Here is a 19674-nt window from a genome sequence, read left to right as displayed (position 1 = left end):
ACTTTGGCATTTATATGCTTATAACTGCCATTTTACAAAAAGAGAGAGGGTTGTGTCATTTCATTTTTTTATAGGCTACATGTTCATACAGTAAAAAAATAATCAGAGTATATATGCACATATTCCCTGAACCACTTATTAATGTTTCATATTTTTGAAAAGAAAAGAGGCAGGGTTGTGTTTTATATTTTGATTTGTTATAAATATAAATCAGTGTACTGCCTGAACCACATTTGTGTGGTTATTAATAAATGTACGATTTTTTAATGAAAACGAAAAGAGGCAGGGTGGTGTACATATTTAGTTTTATTGTAAACAAAGTAATGTATTACTGAGATAACCGGAGTAGCCAAGGCGAGGTGAGTGACGTTATAAAAAACGCTGCTGTACCATTTGCAGAATCACAGAACTTGCGGCCTCGAGTTTGTACTCCTGAGTCGAACTTGGCAAGTCTGAACTACTAAGGACGCAATTCTGAACTTGGTATTTAGAAACGCCCTTTGCTGCGTCCCAATTCAGAGGCTGCATCCTTCGAAGGGCGCATTCAAAGGCCGATTGTGTCACCGCGGCACGACAAAGGCTGTCCCAATTAAAAGACTCCTTCAAGTGCGGCCTAAAAATGCATCCTTCATTTCCCGTGAAATGAAGGATACAACAGATGGACCCTTCGCGGCCTTGCCTACCCAAGAATTCATTGAGCGACAGGTTTTTTTTTGAGAGAAATTTACGAATTACACTTTTAAATGTAACTTTTGGGTTTTAACTTACTCAAATATCTATTGATACAAGTGTAAAAATTCTAAATAAATGTTTTAAACTGGTTCCTTACTAAGATGCGATTATATATAGTTTATACTCTTTATTATATTCCGAAATGGGCCGCGGTGAACATATTTAGACAGTTTGTAAAACCCTGTTTTGTTTTCAGAAAGTTTAAAATAACTTTCAGAAAAGTCTAGAAAAAAACATTACTGTCACTCATCAACGGCAGCTGGCTATACCGTCACATTTAGCAATGCTCAGTCCGACCTCTCCAGTCCGAGTCTGAGTCCTTCGAAGGATGCAGCCTTTGAATTGGGACTCAGCTCTTGTTTTGGACTGGCTCTTGTTTCCTGTTGTGCGCCTACTTCTGAATGACATTTTCTAAATGCATCTTATTGATCTTAATGTGAACAACTCATCCATGCATGTTTTATTAAATAAGAATAAGTTTTTCCGGTGACATGCCAGACTTCTATCTTTTAGTCTGCTTAAACTCCGCCCGTTTCTTACAATCGACTGCAAGCTCGTATTCAGATCTGCCTCCATCCAATCAACAATACCCGGCCTACTCTCTTTTTTTTTTTTCGATAACCGTTTTGCTCGAATGTATGTCACAATACGGAAGAAAAGATCTGTCCCTATTTCTGTTACATCGCATCATTAATGACATTTCTAAGAACTGTTCATATGTGTTTTAAACTAGACTTTTAAAAATCATTTGCTTATCATTAAAAAAGGACATCCTTTGCTTATTTGTCATTGATCCAATAATGAACATCACAGCGTTGAGTTTGTATGTGCAAGTGCGAATATGTGAGCGTGTGTTGAGATGCCAAATTAAACAGTCCACTCAGCTACATTTCATGGTCCATAAATTGATGATCATGATGCCTAAACCTATTTTGACGATTTCAAGCCGTCAAAGCAGATCATAAGAAACCTCACAATGCAACCTTTTCCTCACCTCAAGCCCAGCCTCTGTTCCTGTTAAAAATGTGCCTTTGCTTAGAAACAACATTGAGTTCTAATAAACGCTTTGTGGCACTGCCAGCTCTGCTCATGCTCTCTGCCCTCTAGATACTTTGATGTGTGACGTGTGGCGAGAACTCAGACCTTAAACACTTCCAGCTCCTCCAGGATTAGATCCTCATCCAGAGAGCCGTTTGACGGCAGAACCACAACCTTCTGTACCGTGCCTTTATCTGTGAGTGGAATTTCAGAACATCAGAAGAGTGTTGGACAGTCAGAGAAGAAAAAACAACCTCGGGAATTTAGTCTGAACTGCGCATGAACTCTCCATTGTTCACAGATTTTCTCTGTGAAAGCTTTTGTGTGTATCTGGGTTGGTTTTTGATGCTGTTGAGCATTTGTTCTGAGAAGCAGATCTGCATACTTCAGAAGAAAATGTGAGTGCTTTGCCAAGGTGTTCTGGGTGGTTTCTAGGTGAACTGATTCAAATCAAAAGAGGCCACTCTCTAGTCTCTAAATATGGCCCGTGGCCCTCCTTCAATGGAAAGGGTTTTTGCCATCTGTCTGGTGGAAATTATTTATTGGATCTCTTCGGCTGTAGAAATGTTTAAAGAGATGAGTTTGCTGTCACTAGCGGCTAATGACATTCATTCTGTGAGATCATCATAGGTGTGTATATTTCGCTGAAGACGTTCAGAGAGAGGGTTGATGGGGGGATTGAGCTCAAACTCTGGAAATTCCCATTTTAAATGGCCAACATTTCAAGACGAAACCCTGCCAAGGAGCAGCCAGGCCGCTCCGCACAAGGCTCCTGGCTTCCCATCAGGAATTTTGATAGGCAAATACAAACAGCTGTGATTTTGAAGTCTCTCCAAATGTCCCTATCCCCGTTCCCTAGTAACTGCAGAGCCTGTCTGCTGTCGCGTCTCTGATTCTGTTCTCAGATAAACACACACTCACACTCTTTCTTTCATTCTTGCATACCCATCCCAAAATTGAATGTTATGTATTGGTCCTGTGACACAGCAGGACTCTTAATATCCTCCACTTAATATTGAATGGATAGCAAACAATATGTTTATGGTTAAATGATTAGGTTTTAATGTTTGTGTAGACTCGTTGCCCCCTGGTGGTAGTTAGTGGTACACACATTCATGCCTGAACAAATGGAAACAATAGTTAATAGAAAAACCAAACCCCTATAAGTTTGCTGAGGCCATCTAGTGCGTCCTGGCTCCCTGGTTGAGAGCAACTGCTTTATATTTATAGTATGGAAATTTGTGGGAATATATAGGGAGAATGGGATGATGACATGTTGTAGGCCAGATTAAAACCTGTTTCAGATATGAGAAATGTCTTATGTAATGTTTTTGTGGTAACAGTAACACTCTACAATAAGGGTTTATTGGTCAACATTAGTTAACTACATTAGTTAACATGAACTAATAATGAACTGCACTTCTACAGCATTTATTAATCTTTGTTAATGTTCATTTCAACATTTCGAATGTGTGCTTATTCCATAATTTATTAAAGTACAGTATCATTTTAAAGTATAGTAAACAAAGTATAATTTTACTGACAAATCACTTCAAGTAAAACAGATTTTACAACTTTTCTGTCTTTGTCATTTTAGTTGGGAAAGGTTAAGTGTGCTAGCTCCTTCCACGAACATATGATCTGAGGTAGCTGAAGAAATAAATTGTGGCACATTCTAACATTTTTTCATCTGGTGGTTTTAATTCTGAGTAGGTAAATGTTCCAGCATGGTCATACATTTTTCTTGAGATGTGTGGTGCTGTGGGCTTTACCTGTGCCCAGGAATAGAACCTGGTAGTGTCCGTCTGCAGCGGTGACCTGGTCCACGGCGATAGAGGTGTATTTGTAATCGGCATGCGTCCGCACCACCAGAGGTTTCCTGCCGACCGGGTAAATGGGGTTAAACATGACAGGGTGATTCCTCGCGAACGTCACCACATCATCTGGAAACTCTTTAGTACTCTGGATGTGAGGGGTGAATGCGCCACCAGGACACTGACAGGAAAAGGATAAAAAATGAGAAGATTAGATGATCATGCTGAAGCTTAAAACTGCTTTATTCAGTGAAGCTTTGTCACTTTAATTGGGTCTTTTCATCAAACAGACTCAAACTCATGTGAGCGAGTCTTCGTCTACATGCGAGTAATGTTATAAAATTCCAAAGTACTGTTAATTTAAGGTTTTAAGTGAGGGTGGGGGGACCCTTTGTGTTCCTTTAACATTATAGTGGACATAGACATATATGTCTATATAACCTACATACAATAGGGCTGCACGATATTGGAAAAATTACATTGCGATATTTTGTTTTTCTGCGATATATATTGCGATATGAAAAAAATTTCACCAGATGACTTGAATTTGGAGCTCTGTTTGGAAATAATTAATCACGCGCACATCGCGGTATCGATGCTAAAACGATACACTGTGCAGCCCTAATATATAATATATATACACATATATTTTATATGAATAAAGACTTTTGTTAGATGCATTTAATCGCAATTAATCGATTTAACAGCACTAATATATATATATATATATATATATATATATATATATATATATATATATATATACTGAACTGAAAATAAGACGTTGATTATTATTATTTCTCACCCATAATTATTTGCCTTTTTACCTGAACTGTGTAAAACACAAACATTGACTCTGTTTAATGATGTTATAAACAGAGTTACTGTACCAAGGCGGGACATTAATGTGTGTGACTCACAGTTCCCGGTCGTGGGTAAGGGATCCGGCCCTGGAAAGCCACCCACTGGAAGTTGGGCCCTTCCCTGTGCGCAAACGGTCCGTTGAAGACCGTCAGGATGTCGGCCATGTTGTAAACACAGACGGCAGAACCTCTGAATACAGAACTGGAGGGAATAACACAAAACACATACATATTTAACATGGAAGGATGTCAGACAGTAAAAAGACGTTCTTGCACATCCTTTCTGACTGTTTGGATGGAAAGGATGATGTAACGGTTACACTGGAGACTCAGTCCGTGGGGAGAGAGAAAAATGCCGCATAAAGGAAAGGGGACACCACTTTGGTTACACTCTGGGATGAAGTGTGGTTTGGCTGGACATCGTACATTTTGATCAGACAGCAAGACAGAGTTTCTTTGTTTGAACGCAAAACAAAGGAAAAGAGACGACATATAATGATAAATAACAGAGCAGGGCATATGGACAAAGAAGCCGTTGCTGTCTGGCTTGCCCTCATTAGGAAAACCACACCAGCTGAACGTGGTTAGAGATTGAGCCACAATTCGGAAACCTTGACCGAAATCTCACCTCACATTCAACCACTGCTCGCGTACAAACATGCAACTGCTGACACAAGTAAACATGGAAACCCACTGGAACAAATGTAATGAAATCACCCATAGGAAATATCACAAATGAGATTTCATATCTGACCTGAAATGAACTGTTTTCTCCCTAAACAATGAGATAACAAATCTTTTGAGACTTTTGCTTTCTCTTAAGAAATCAAAAACCTCAGTAATCTCATTTGTTTCTTCACTAGAGCTTCAGAAGAGATTGAGATATCTCAAACTCTGCTGTACATCATATGTCTCATACAGTATTAAAGTAAAAAATGAAATGATCGGTGTTATGCTAGATGGCTTTTTTTTTAATTGCCCCCTAGAATGGATTTTCATGCATGGGCACTTTTGACCTTTAATAAGGACATTATTTTTTTTCTACTTTTTAATTATATTGCAGAATAAAGAATTTAGATTATATACAAACACTTACAAATAATAGAATATAGTGAACAAATATCATCATATATTACCAAATAAATGTAGTTGTATTGTATGTACTATATTAAAAGTATGATATATTTATAAACTCATTAGTTCAAGTTAAATATTAATGTAATTCAATGTAATAAATAAATTAAAATATAAAAATATACACAAACATGGAATATAGAAGAATAAAATATATGTAATATGAGTATGTTTATAAACTTAAATGTTTATAAATGTGTATAATAGAATATTGTATATAGGAAGAATATAATGAAATAAATATATGTAATATAAAATATTTTATAAAATATAAAATATTAATTAAATTATTATAATTAAACCTAATAGCCTAATTACATTTTAGTAATAAATAATTAAAATGGGGGAAATTCAATTTAATGGTTAATGTCTGTCACTGGTAACTAGCTATATTCTAAATTTGTCACCGATTGTCTCATTTGTCTAAGCATTCTGTATCATTTCTGAGAGGTAACACTCATTTACACAAAACACCAATAGAGACATTTAAACTGGCTGAGTGAAATCACACTTGTCTCTCCCTCTTTCTGTGTGACAGTCCAATTTAAATCATTCAGCGAGACCTCCTCATCATAATGTTAAATTCATCACAGTAAAAAGCTATTGGATGACCCCCTGAGCTAACATTAGATGCATGTTTGTAAAGAAGTGACCTTTCGCTCCCCTCACCACCCTTAGGTGTGATCACATGTTCCCAGAAACCCCGTCATCCCCTCAGCTCCAACCCCGCCTGACCTATATTTGGCAAATACACACATAAAAACATGCGCATGCATATATATACACACATTAGTGGCAAGCTCAATATTGCTATTGGCTTTACCTTGTAGAGGTGAAGACTCCAAAGATGAGGAGGCCCTTTGGGTGGTCCGTCTCCAATAAAAACACATTCTCTGGAAGGAAAGAGACAAGCACTCACTCAATGGCTGAACATCTGTCCTACAACATTGTTACACGGTTCTAGTGCAGCCTAACAAGAATAAAACAGGTGAAAGTGTAAATCCGTCATGGGCTTTAAACTTCCAGTGTAAACTATTTGTGCTGAGTGTTTTATGATCGTAAAAGGATTTTAATGAGGTGAAAAGCTTTACAAACGACCTAGGGCCATTGTTGAATGGTAATACTGACAAACGACTGTTTTATGGTTAATGACCAATTATTAAAGGAAGCTGTTTAAATAGAATGTGAAATTTGTAAGGCTTTTAAAGGAATGCGTTGGGTTAAATACAGAGTTACGACACCATCCCCTGGTTTCACAGACAAGGTTTAAGTTAGTCCTCGAATAAAATACATGTTTGAGTTGTGTTAACTGAAAGCAACTTTCACTGGCATATCCTAAACTAAGTCAGCGCCATTGTTTTGTCTCAAGATGCACGTCAGTAATGTTTTTTTTTCTATGGCATGTTTATTAAAGCTATACTTAAATCTCCTAATTGAACTAAGGTTTAATCCTGTCTTAAATCTAAGCCCTGTCTGTGAAACCGGACCTTTATCTAATTAGGGTGCAATGGGGTTGTAAAAAGTGAACAGTTGGATCAACTTAAAAAAATTACTTCAATTGACCCTTCGCTAAGCCCCGCCCTCCTTAGTTACTGTTGCTACGCCTGTCAAGCTTTTGCGCCTGGCACGTCTATTACAGTGTGTATGCACTGGTTTCAGACATTCCTAAGGAGATAATTAGTCATTTTTGGCGAACAGGTGAAAATATGAGAGAACAAGACTGCAGTATGCATTCGAGGGATATATCCACGACATAATATGCAAACGATTAGAGAATAATTTCATCAAAATTGAAGCTAAAGTCTATAACGTTAGGTCCCAGCGCAAGCAGCAGCCGCCTCATACACTGATCATTTAAATGGGAAACACACAAATTGAGCCAGCAGGGTAAGTGAAATGTGAAAATATTCTAATATTTAAAGATCAAACAATTTATCCATATGTATAACCACTGACAACTTTGCAATGATAACGATCTCCCGCTTATATTTGTAGTGCGCCAGGCTAACGTTACTGCTCACACGTCGTGTGTCATATAAGTGACTACAACTGATTAAGTTTGCATACCAACCTTTTCCTTGGAGATCTCCGGCAAGCCCCGTGATGTTCACTGCTTTTACTAAATAACGTTACCTTTTACTTTTACTAAAACTAACACCGGGAGAGTCGCGATCGGATTGGGGTAACTTAACGTTTCTAGTTTGACCGTCGATTAACAAAATGCTGAAATATATTTTTAAGTAATGTTAAATTATGTCAGTGAGCCTCCGTCTTGCCTTTAATCACACTGCTTGATCCACGAGCTGGACAATAACTTTATTCTAGAGCTGCTATAAAGCCAAAACACTTTACTTTTTATTTCCTATTATCAATCTAAAGCCGCTTTGGAACAATCTACATTGTTAAAAGCGCTATATAAATGAAGATGACGCCCGGCATTTCTCCCCTTGGGTTTTAGGTTTCGGGAAGGGAACAAAATCCACCACCCTGTCCAAACTTTTAGGATACCGGGTATCAGATTTGCACAATCCATACGCACACCGCTTCGGCATGTTTCCCTCGCTCGAAAGCTTGCCAGACCTCCCGCGCCTAGTTACGGTTGCTAAGCCACGATTGGCCTGTGGCGGTTTTCGGGCGTGGCTTAGCGAAGGGTCAATTGGTAACACCTAAAGAAATTAAGTTTTCTCAACTTAAATTATCACGTTTTTCACGATAAAATGTGATAATTTAAGTTGAGAAAACTTCATTTCTTAAAACTTAAATTCTAATGTAATTTTTTTTAAGTTGATCCAACTCACTTTTTACAGTGAAGGCCCTCCTTAGTAAAAATTAAAAAAAAAATTTGTCCCAAAATCAATCAGACAAATATATTTATTTGTATTGAATATAAATAAAGCAAATTACATAGTGTAAAAATGAACCATAAAAGGTTTTTTTTTCATTAAAACATTTACAATTTAAATATAAATGTACAATCTTAAAAATAAATGAAGAACCTTTCAGATAGAACCTTTCAATTGCACAAAAGGTTATTTATAGTGGAAAAGGGTTCTTTAGATTATTCTATTAACTAAGAAAAATGGTTCTTTTAACAACTGTTCGCTGAACAGTGTAGCTCTTAACCCAACAACCAGGAACTTTAGTGATATATTGTAGATACTGGAGCAATAGTGATATGGTAAAAATTGTCAAAATATGGCAATTCATTTCATACCACAACATATTAGAATGTGTATAGTCTTAATAACATTTTAAAGCTTTAAAAAAAAAAGAAGAAAAGAAGTGCACTAGGCCTACTGTAAATTTAGCTTTTTTGTTTATTTTAACCATTCCTTTACAGATTGTGTGTGTGTGTGTGTGAGTGTGGCCTGGTAAACTACATTGAGGACAAAATGTCCACACAAAAATGGCAATATCTGAAATCCTTGAAAATGTAAAAATGTAGAAAGTTTTCTGTGATGGGTAGGGGTAAGGGAATAGAATATACAGTTTGTACAGTATTAAAAATCGTGATGTCAATGGAATGTCCCCATAAAACATGAAAACACAACACGTGTGTGTGTGGTTCAGATATTCCCTATGTTGTGGGGACAACATTTCCCCACAAAAATAGTAATACCAGAAACTTTTGATCTTGTGGGGTTATGTTTGGGTCCCCATGAATAAAACAGCATATAAATCATATTAAATCATTTCTTTTTAAAATGTAAACATGCAGAAAGTTTTCTGTGAGGGTTATGTTTAGGGGTAGGGGAGAGAATATACACTTTATACAGTATAAAATATGTCTATACACATACAACAATATCTTTGGGAAGGCCACATAAAACATGGAAATCCAATGTGTGTGTGTGTGTGTGTGTGTGTGTGTGTGTTTGTAGTCTCACCAAGCTCATCAAAGTGGGTCTCGGTACCGTCTTCCTCTAGTACCGAGCATACCATCCGAGCCTTCAGAAACGTGGTCCACTTGTTCACCAGACTGCGCTGACCACCAGTGTCATTCTAAATAGAATTTACAATGACATAAAATAAAATATAGTAATACATGTATATATTATACTGATATTAATATATTTGTAAAAAAATTCTGCTGGCACTCTGCATTAAAAAACGGGGTTTTTAATGCACTTCTGCATTAAAAAACGGACCTCCCTGCACATCATTGCGTAACTCGCAAGCTGTAACAAACTGACAAGATGCTCAAACACACACAGAGACTTACAGGGCACACTCGAGCCACCATAGTGTGGATGTTCTTGGTGTTTCCACTACTGTCTGTCATTCTCTCACGCAGGAAAAAGTAGAGTTTGGCGTCGTTTGGGTCTGAGCCGTCAGGAATCAACTGGGCATCAATGAACACTGGCTCTAGTCAAAATAGAAGCATAACTACAGCTTAAACACTCAATTTGCTGTACATGAACCACAAAAGAGAAATAAGAATATTGTACCCTCTCATTTCTCTCCTAAAAAATCAAACATCTCTGAATGGCGCTAATGCCTGAGTTTATGTGAAATTTAATACAGCTGTTGGCGAACTGAGATACCTGACCAAATATGTGCTTCATTGTGTATATTTGGATAGTATCACACAAAAGATAATGTGACCCCCTTGAGAAAACCATTATGCATGTACAATATGTTTTCACTTTCCTGGTGGACTCATTGTAAACAGACTGTCCTGTCTTCAACCTTTTCCTTTGATGTGGGCAAAGACAGTTTTTGCTGTGTGATTTGTGTATTATTTTACTGAAATGCCATGGATCGTGAACGTGTAATTTAATGCCAGCTACACATATATAATTATTTGTAGTTTCAAGTAAACTTTATGAGCAATTTCCTGATTGAACAGGCATAATAATGTAGATGGATGAAATAACATGTAGGGTTTGTATACCGCTCAGCCATTTGGAGTTATGTTGGTCTGTCCTCACTGCGTTTCTTGCGGTCAGGCTCCTGAAAATGGCCGCGTCTGTCCCCATGAAGTCGATGTACATGCCAGAGAACAGCTCCTGATCTAACCATAGACACAAACACAAACGTGTCCCACAGTTGCTTTACACCGATTTTTCATGTTCAGTGAAAGATGTTCGTTAGTTTAAGATTTTTGGATTCTATATCTTCTCAAAAGTATAGTGATTGTCCTTTTAGTTTTAATATATTCAGTTCCTCTTAAGAAAAAAAAAAATATATATATTTTTTATTATTGTGGATGACACTAAAATTTTCCCCGCACTTTATGGACTTAATATTACATGTGTAAAGATGTTTTCATGTTCACACACAGAACAGACTGGAACAGTTATGATGTCAAATGAAATAAATGTAATATTGCTATAAAAAAAAATATATATATATATATAATTAGTGCTGCTGTCAAATCGATTGACCGCGATTAATCGCATCTAACATAAAAGTTTTAGACATAAAAATGTGTTTATACCGTATTATCTATATTATTATCGTATTATAATACGATAATATTATAGTATATCATATAATATACCGTATTATCATATATATATATATATATATGTGCGCGTATCATATAATACATACAGTGTGTGCTGTATATACATACATATAATATATGTATATACAGTGTATATATATATATATATATATATATATATATATATATGCATACATAAATGTGTTTGCATCATATATAAATATAATATATACACACATATATTATTTAAACAAAAACTTATGTTAGATGCGATTGAACGCGATTAATCGATTTGACAGCACTAATTATATTTCAATTGAATATGCAATATTTCTAATTATATGCAATTAAATGTGTGTATATATATATATATATATATATATATATATATATATATACATATATATATATATATATATATAAACATTTAATTGCACACGTTAACACATTCACTTTGACAGCCTTGTTTAAAACACATTTATTTTGTAAACCTACTGCATATAACTGTGGTTTCTGCTACTGGCTGAACAGATCTTTCTGCTGAATATGAGACATAGGGATTTATTGTGGCTGTACATTTCTCTGCGGTGTGCTCTACTAATGACCTGCTCAAATCTCCATTCCCCAAAGCTCTCCTTCCTTTCATCAAACCACTACTCTATCACTTCATCACTCCATCTTGCTTGGTCCCGTGGTTGACGTGTACAACTAAGGGCCAAGTGTATGATGGAAATTTGCAGACAGACGTCAGACAGAGAAAGCTGTAGGCTGTCATGTCAAGGACCGTCAGTCTTTGATGCCGTCTAGACGGTTAGGAACTGTTCTACTTAATGGAATAACCACTTAAAACCTTCTCTCATATACAGATGACTTCACGATAACCAATAGCATATTATATTTAGGCGTGCATGTGTAATTTCGTAGGAGAGTATATGTGGCACATGCAGTTAAATGGAGAGATTTGTTTCAGGGTTATTATAGTTCAAATTTAAACCATAAAACTTGATGTTAGTTTAACTTGATGAACTAAAATAACTAAATCAAATAAAAATGAATAAATGCTATGTAGAGGTGTGACGATACACAATGTTGAGTTCACAGGAAAGAGACATTTAAGCAAGGTTTGCCACAAACTCAACTCCGTCATGCTGATATCGCGAGACAGCTTTTCACATCAACTAGAAATATTGTGAGATATTTTGGCACAAGATCTTGTCATGAAAATGAAAACGGACATACATTTTTTAAATATATATTAAAAAATTTACAAATAATAGTATATCAATTATACTAAAATAACACTGGTGTGTTTATTATTGCTGTTCTAATGGCCGTGTGTGTGTGTGTGTGTGTGTGTGTGTGTGTGTGTGTGTGTGTGTGTGTAATGTAGCCCAAGAGCTGTGTCAACAGCAACCTAACACCAACTAGCCAATTACAGATCAAAGGATTAAGGGGGCGGCACTGAGCGACCCAAAGTTGTCACATCGGAAGGGGAGCAGACACCCACAAAATGTGGGTGTTTGGTGACGCTATGGGGTCATGAACAAAGAGATCATAGAGAAAATGAATTTTAGTAAGTGTGCAAGACAAAATGGCACCTGTGGATAAAGACACAAAAGACGCCAGCACTCACTGAGCATGACCGAGACGGTGTTGACTTGTGGGTTGAAGGAGCACCTCCCTTTCCCTGATTCTGCTCGGGAAGAGATTTGAAACACTTGCTCCTGCCAATGACACCAAAAACACACAAAAAAAATCTTCATATTCTTCGAATTTCACAATCACAATGTTATTATGGTATCAACTATTTCAGATAAACCTGCCCATTAAGCCACGTGCATAAACATTAGGACTGGGCATTTGACAAATTTCACGATTCAATTATAATTTGATTCACAAGCTTGCGATTCAATTCAAAATCTATTCATTGGAGCCTAAAGATAAAAAATAATACTAATGCTGTAAACTATACAGGGAACCCCAGTTGGTACATCACTATAATATTAAATATTTAAAAAAACTGATTTGTAGACTACGTGTTTAAATTACACATAAGTAAGTTTTTATAATAATAACGTTACAATAATAAATTTTTAATGACATAATTATGTTTCTACTCTTTTTATATATTTATATATATATATATATAAAAACATTTTTAATTGTGGCTGCCATAAAAACATGAAGATTTATTCAAACATGCATTTAATATTGAAGAAAAGTTTAAATACAATGAATATGTAATATAGTGAATATATTTAACAAAATGCTATTATTTGAATTTTGTAATAAAATTTACAGAATTTGAAAGCTGAGACTTTTTCATATCAGAAAGCACAAAGATGATTGAGATTTATTGGATGGGTGTGCGATGTAAAGTTTGATTCTTGGGTTTTAAGTATCGATATCAGTTCTTCAAAATGAGAATTGATTAAAATAGAGAAATCTATATATTTTTTTTCCAGCCTGTCAAGCAGTTTTACCCTAAGCGGCCGATTCTTTCCCAGAATAAGTTGACCAGACTCAAGGCTGATAATCAGATCATAGTCTTCATAAATATAAATGACTCTGACATATGCTCTTGCTATCATTTTATCCCGTTTCCCATCATCAAATCAAATCTTTCAATTTGATCTGAAATGTTTCACAGCCAATCTAAAATAAAACGTTTTCTGAGTGATTTCCTTGCACGCATTTGTGCTGTGATTTTGGAGAGCTGCCTTTCTTCTGATTGGTTGGACAGACTTGCCCAGATGCTTCCAGGTTTCCGACTGCCAGGCCAATTTATCCCCTCCTTTGGTGTCGGGATGTTGGCTAGTCACGTGAAGTGAGAGAAACCAGAGACGTGGAGAGCCTCCGTCAGGACATACAGCCGCTGGTGCTAGAGCTTCTCATTTATCACGAGGACGCGTGTGTTCATTAACTAATGCATTGCCTCTTTACATCACACACAACTATAGGCAAAGAAACAAGTCACATGGTGACTCCAGGGTGGCCCGATCATTGTTATGTCACAAAGCTACACTGCACACTTTTAAAGGTCACAGGTCACCCCGTTCTGGAGTTTTCTGCTCCTGTAATAGTCCAGCTGGTGTGTAGCCAAGAGAACTGGACACGGGTGGAGGGTTGAGAGAGTAAAATGCTTTTCAAACAAAAAAAAGAATGATAGAAAACAAGCTGCTGAACTCAGATGGCTAGCAGTAACTAATCACATCTGGTCTCGCCTGGTCTCTTCTCTTCATTTTCTTTCTTCTTTTTTTCTCCTTTTACCTCTACAGATTCTAGTTCCATTTTGTGTCATCTCATCTGGTCTCACTCTCATCTATTCATCTTATGTTCTGTTTTAATCAAATCTAATCTATCTTCTTAATTAATTTGATCTTGCCTCATCTTAGCTGGTCTCTTCTCTTCACCCCTCCTTCCTTTCCTTTTCTTTTTCCCTTTCTCTAAGTATTTGTGTCTCGTCTCATCTGGTATCCTCTTCTCATTTTGTTTAACCTTGTCTCACCTCATCTCTTGTCTTTTGTTTCACTTTGCTGTGTCTTGTCTCAATTTATAATTTGTAATTTCTTCTCTTCTATTTTTCTCATCTTGTCTCATCTCTTCTCATTAAATTTAGTCTTGTCACATGTCTTCTCCTTTAACCTTTAATATTTAATGTATTCACTTTCAGGTCTCCTGTTGTGGCTTGTCTCATCTCATCTGGGTCTAGGTTTATATTGTTTCATCTCATCTCAGCTAACCTCATCTCGTCTCTTTGATTTCTCATGTCTTGCCTCATCTTATCTCAGATCTCTTTTCATATTGTCTCATCTCTTCTCATTTCATTTAATCTTACCTCATCTGGTTTCATCTCAGCTGGTCTCTTCACTTTTTTTCTTATTCTTTTTTATTTAATCTGGTCTCATTTTATCTGGTCTCATTGTTCTTTCTTGAAACTTTAAGGACTGTTATCTCGTCTCGTCTCGTCTCTTTTCTCTATTCTCTTCTTGTTTTAATTGTCATCTAGTTGCATTCTCCTTTCTTTTTTAATTGTGTATTCCCATCTCGTGTCACGGCTTGTCACCTCTCGTATCATCCTATCTGGTTATTACTTTTTGTCATCTCATCTTGCCTCTTTTCATCTCGTCTTGTTTCATCTTGCCGTGTCTTGTCTCTTCATTTTTATATATCTTCTCTTCTATTTTCTTTTAATCTCATCTTGTCTCATCTCTGCTCATTTAATTTAATCTTGTCTCATCTCTTCTCATCTCTTCTCTAACCTTTAATTATGTTAAACATGTTGCAGCTAGATAAAAAGTTGTAAACTTATCTGGTTCTTGATTTTTCTTGTTTCGTCTAGTCTCACCTCACCTTTTCTCATCTCGTATTGTCTATTGTTTTTTCTTGTTTTGACTAGTCTAGTCTCATCTCACATTGGCTTTTCTCATCTCCTGTCTTGTTTCGACTAGTCTCATCTCTTGTCCTGTTTCATCTAGTTTCATCTCACCTCGTCTTAACTCGTCCCTTGTCTTGTTTTGACTTGTCTCATCTCACCTTGCCTTATCTCATCTCTTGTCTTGTTTCGGCTAGTCTCGTCTCATCTCACCTCATCTTTTCTCGTCTCTTGTCTTGTTTCGGCTAGTCTCGTCTCATCTCACCTCATCTTTTCTCGTCTCTTGTCTTGTTTCATCTAGTCTCGTCTCATCTCACCTCGCCTTGTCACCTCTCTTGTCTTGTTTTGACTAGTCTTATCTCACCTCACCTTATCTCATCTCTTGTCTTGTTTTGGCTAGTCTTGGCTCATTTCACCTCGCATTAACTCGTCTCTTGTCTTGTTTCGTCTAGTCTCATCTCACCTCATCTTTTCTCGTCTCTTGTCTTGTTTCGTCTAGTCTCATCTCATCTCGCCTCGCCTTGTCACCTCTCTTGTCTTGTTTTGGCTAGTCTCGGCTCATTTCACCTTGCATTAACTTGTCTCGTCTTGTTTCGACTAGTATCATCTCACCTTGTCTTTTCTCATCTCCTGTCTTGTTTTGCCTAGTCTCGTCTCATCTCACCTCGTCTCATCTGGTCTCTTGTCTTGTTTCGTCTAGTCTCGTCTCATCTCACCTCATCTTTTCTCGTCTCGTCTCTTGTCTTGTTTCGTCTAGTCTCGTCTCATCTCACCTCGCCTTGTCACCTCTCTTGTCTTGTTTTTACTAGTCTTATCTCACCTCGCCTTATCTCATCTCTTGTCTTGTTTTGACTAGTCTTATCTCACCTCGCCTTATCTCATCTCTTGTTTTGGCTAGTCTCGGCTCATTTCACCTCGCATTAACTCGTCTCTTGTCTTGTTTCGTCTAGTCTCGTCTTATCTCACCTCACCTTATCTCATCTCTTGTCTTGTTTTGGCTAGTCTCGTCTCATCTCACCTCGCATTAACTCGTCTCTTGTCTTGTTTTGGCTAGTCTCGGCTCATTTCACCTCGCATTAACTCGTCTCTTGTCTTGTTTCATCTAGTCTCGTCTCATCTCACCTCGCCTTGTCACCTCTCTTGTCTTGTTTTGACTAGTCTTATCTCACCTCACCTTATCTCATCTCTTGTCTTGTTTTGGCTAGTCTCGGCTCATTTCACCTCGCATTAACTCGTCTCTTGTCTTGTTTCAACTAGTATCATCTCACCTTGTCTTTTCTTATCTCCTGTCTTGTTTTGACTAGTCTTGTCTCATCTCACCTCGTCTTATCTGGTCTCTTGTCTTGTTTCGTCTAGTCTCGTCTCATCTCTTCTCATCTTTTCTCGTCTCTTGTCTTGTTTTGTCTAGTCTCCTCTCATCTCACCTCGCCTAATTTTGTCTTTTGTCTCTTCTCGTTTTGTCATCTGGTCTCATCTCTTCTCTTGTTTAATCTCATTACAATTCATTTTATTGCACTCCTTTTGATTGGCATGTCTCGTCTCATCTGGTCTCTTCTCTCTTTTTTTGACCTCTAACTACCCTCATTCCCATTCTGGTCTAAATTATCATGGAAGATGTCATATCAAAGGATGGATGATGTATGACCTTACAACTCAGTGGTAGATTACAGAAGCACATTTTTACCAGGAAATTAGGGCAGTATGGGCTTACTGTCCATTTCCCAATACAACATTTCAGAAATCTGAAGCAAATGTAATAAAAATGAAGGTGAAACTGAACTAAATCAGACCGCCTGACTGCTTTACATTAGTAAGTGTAAACTGACCTCAGGACGCCTGCCACGGTTAACATATGCACACACTGGGCTGTAGGCTCCACTGCCGCAGATGAAAAGATGTGTCCTGTTATAAGGCTGGATCACTCGTAAGAAGTTTCCACATCCATGCTGAGGAGAACAAAAGAAACAGAGATCATTGCTTTTGATCCTATAGTTATACAATCTTATTTTACAATCTAATTTTAAAGTCATTTAACGCTGATGCTACAAGAAAGTTGACTTCTTTAATTTTGGAAACTGAAAATGCCAATTAAAATTAAGACGACTTGTATCGATCCAAACCTATAATTCAGGAAGTGAAAGTTTATATATGTCAGGAATTCAAGGCCTATTCAAGGAATCCAGGAAACCCAAACTAAAGTGTGGTCAAACCGACTGCACATGAAAAAGAGGGAGAGAGGGATGAGTCGAGAAAAGAAAAGCACCAGGGGAGCAGTTAGGAACTTGGCGAAGTGTGTAAAAACAGCAGCTGCATGAGCTCTCGGTTAGCATGTGCACACACAGGCCCTTCATGAGCAACTCCAGGAAAATAACTGCACTTCCAACAGTACACACCCCACCATCCACTCCTCGCTTTCACATGTTTGTCATTATTTCTTTTTCTGTGGCACATATCAACATTATCCTCTTCTGGCTTGTAAACTTTGTCTTCCGCAAAGGTTGAAAAGACGTCTCGACAGCTTACGGTTCACGTAGAGATCAGGCAAAATTAACAAGAGCAAGCTCTATAAACATGTCTTAATATCATTTACAGCTCTGTTAAAGAAATGCCTCAGTGTTTCCCAAATGATGCCGATGGATTCGGATGATGTGAGGTCACGCGCTGCTGATGATCCTATCAGGGGACAGGTATGGGGTGTATCCCTGTGAGGGGAGGAAACCTAACAAGTGGGCAACACTACAGATCCATAGAATCAAATAAAACGTCGGGAAATATGTGGAGCAAACCTTAGTTTAAACATGTACACAGATAGAGGGAAAACAGACTCTAGGAAGGGCTAGATAAACACAAATATTTGTCAAAAGCAGTGCAGGAAGGCTGAACTGCATATTCCACTATGTGACGCATTGCTCTGTTAAACCCTACTGTTAAAGTTATTAAAGTATCTAGGGCTGGGTACATTTTATGAAAACTTTTAAGTACATTTCTTTGGCATTTTTCACCCTAAAATGCAAATCAAAAGAAATAAATCTTTAAAAAAAAAAAAAAACATTTTGAATAATCAAATATTTAGAAAAATTTTAGATTTATTTATCTATTTGCATTCCGACATTATTTTTTTTATAACAAATTAAGCGCATTTTCCTCTAATTCTTTCCCACAATACTGTAATGTAAAAAAATAAATAAAATACAATAACTTATTATTGTATATATGCTAAAATATTATGATGTTATTTATATTCATAGATTCATAGAGTTGAGTTGGAATGCTTTTAAATTATGTAGAATTTAATTTATAAAAAAATATTATTTTTATTAAATCAAGTATGGAAACTTTTTTCTGCCACAGAATAAAAAAATAAAAAAGGTAATTCCGACTTTTTATTTTACAAATCTGACTTGCGGAGTTCAATTCTCAGAATTGCGAGTTTGTTTCTGGCAATTCAGACTTTATAACTTGCAATTGCAACTTTATACCTCGCAATTCTGACCTTTTTTCTCAAAACTGTGGGATATAAACTCAGAATTGTGAGTCTCACAAACATTCTTGCAGTTCTGACTTTATTTCTTGCATTTGCATGTTTATAACTCTGAAAAGTCTGAGTTGTGAGATAAAAAGTTGTAATTATCTTCTATGTAACTGAACTGGAAGGACAATGTGCTGTCAAAATAATGTCAATGCAAAAAAAGTAATTAAAAACATTATTTTTCTAATTCAGGTACCTGAATGTGCCCTATTTTTCCAGTTACATGCAATTAAAATATACTTTTACAATATTTAATTTCATATTTGAGTACCAGTGCACATATACCTGTGTTTTTCATTAGTACATGAAATACAGGTTTAAAATTATAATTTGCATCTGGCATTTGTGGTAAGTGTGTTAAGTACAGTATTTTTCTTTGGCCAGCTGAGAACATTAGTCCATTCCTACATTTTACTTTATTCTAACACGTAATTAATGACACATTGTGACCTCCCATTGCGCTACAGACAACATCTAGAGACAGCTTTTACTCATGGGCACTGGGGCAACACCATCTGTTTCTGATCCAGCCATGACTGATAGAAATTGGAATAATAAAACATTATTTTGAAAAACTCATGCATCTGTTCCTGATCCAGCCATAACGGTTCAAATTTGAGGTCTAAACACTGATTTAGAATAATAATAATAATAATAATAATTCGTTACATTTATATAGCGCTTTTTCTGAGACCTCAAAGCGCTTTACATAGAATGGGGGAATCTCCTCAACCACCACC

General features: G+C 36.7%; 1 protein-coding gene across 1 annotated transcript in view; it reads right to left on the bottom strand.

Moving 5' to 3' along the window:
- sema3c (sema domain, immunoglobulin domain (Ig), short basic domain, secreted, (semaphorin) 3C) overlaps window positions 1-19674 on the bottom strand; it is a 60685-nt gene that overhangs the window by 9358 nt on the left and 31653 nt on the right. Inside the window, exons 5-13 of the mRNA XM_084406360.1 lie at window positions 17232-17351; window positions 12664-12754; window positions 10476-10595; window positions 9804-9946; window positions 9469-9583; window positions 6405-6474; window positions 4505-4649; window positions 3543-3765; window positions 1876-1964 (exon numbers count right to left, since the gene is read on the bottom strand). Of these exons, the coding sequence (XP_084262486.1) occupies window positions 1876-1964; window positions 3543-3765; window positions 4505-4649; window positions 6405-6474; window positions 9469-9583; window positions 9804-9946; window positions 10476-10595; window positions 12664-12754; window positions 17232-17351 (1116 nt within the window). The remainder of the gene's footprint in view (window positions 1-1875; window positions 1965-3542; window positions 3766-4504; window positions 4650-6404; window positions 6475-9468; window positions 9584-9803; window positions 9947-10475; window positions 10596-12663; window positions 12755-17231; window positions 17352-19674) is intronic.

The sequence above is a fragment of the Rutilus rutilus genome (assembly GCF_951802725.1).
Source record: "Rutilus rutilus genome assembly, chromosome: 4".
Taxonomy (NCBI): Eukaryota; Metazoa; Chordata; class Actinopteri; order Cypriniformes; family Leuciscidae; genus Rutilus; species Rutilus rutilus.
The sequence above is the reverse complement of the archived record's forward strand: the minus strand, read 5'-3'. Positions and strand labels throughout refer to the sequence as shown.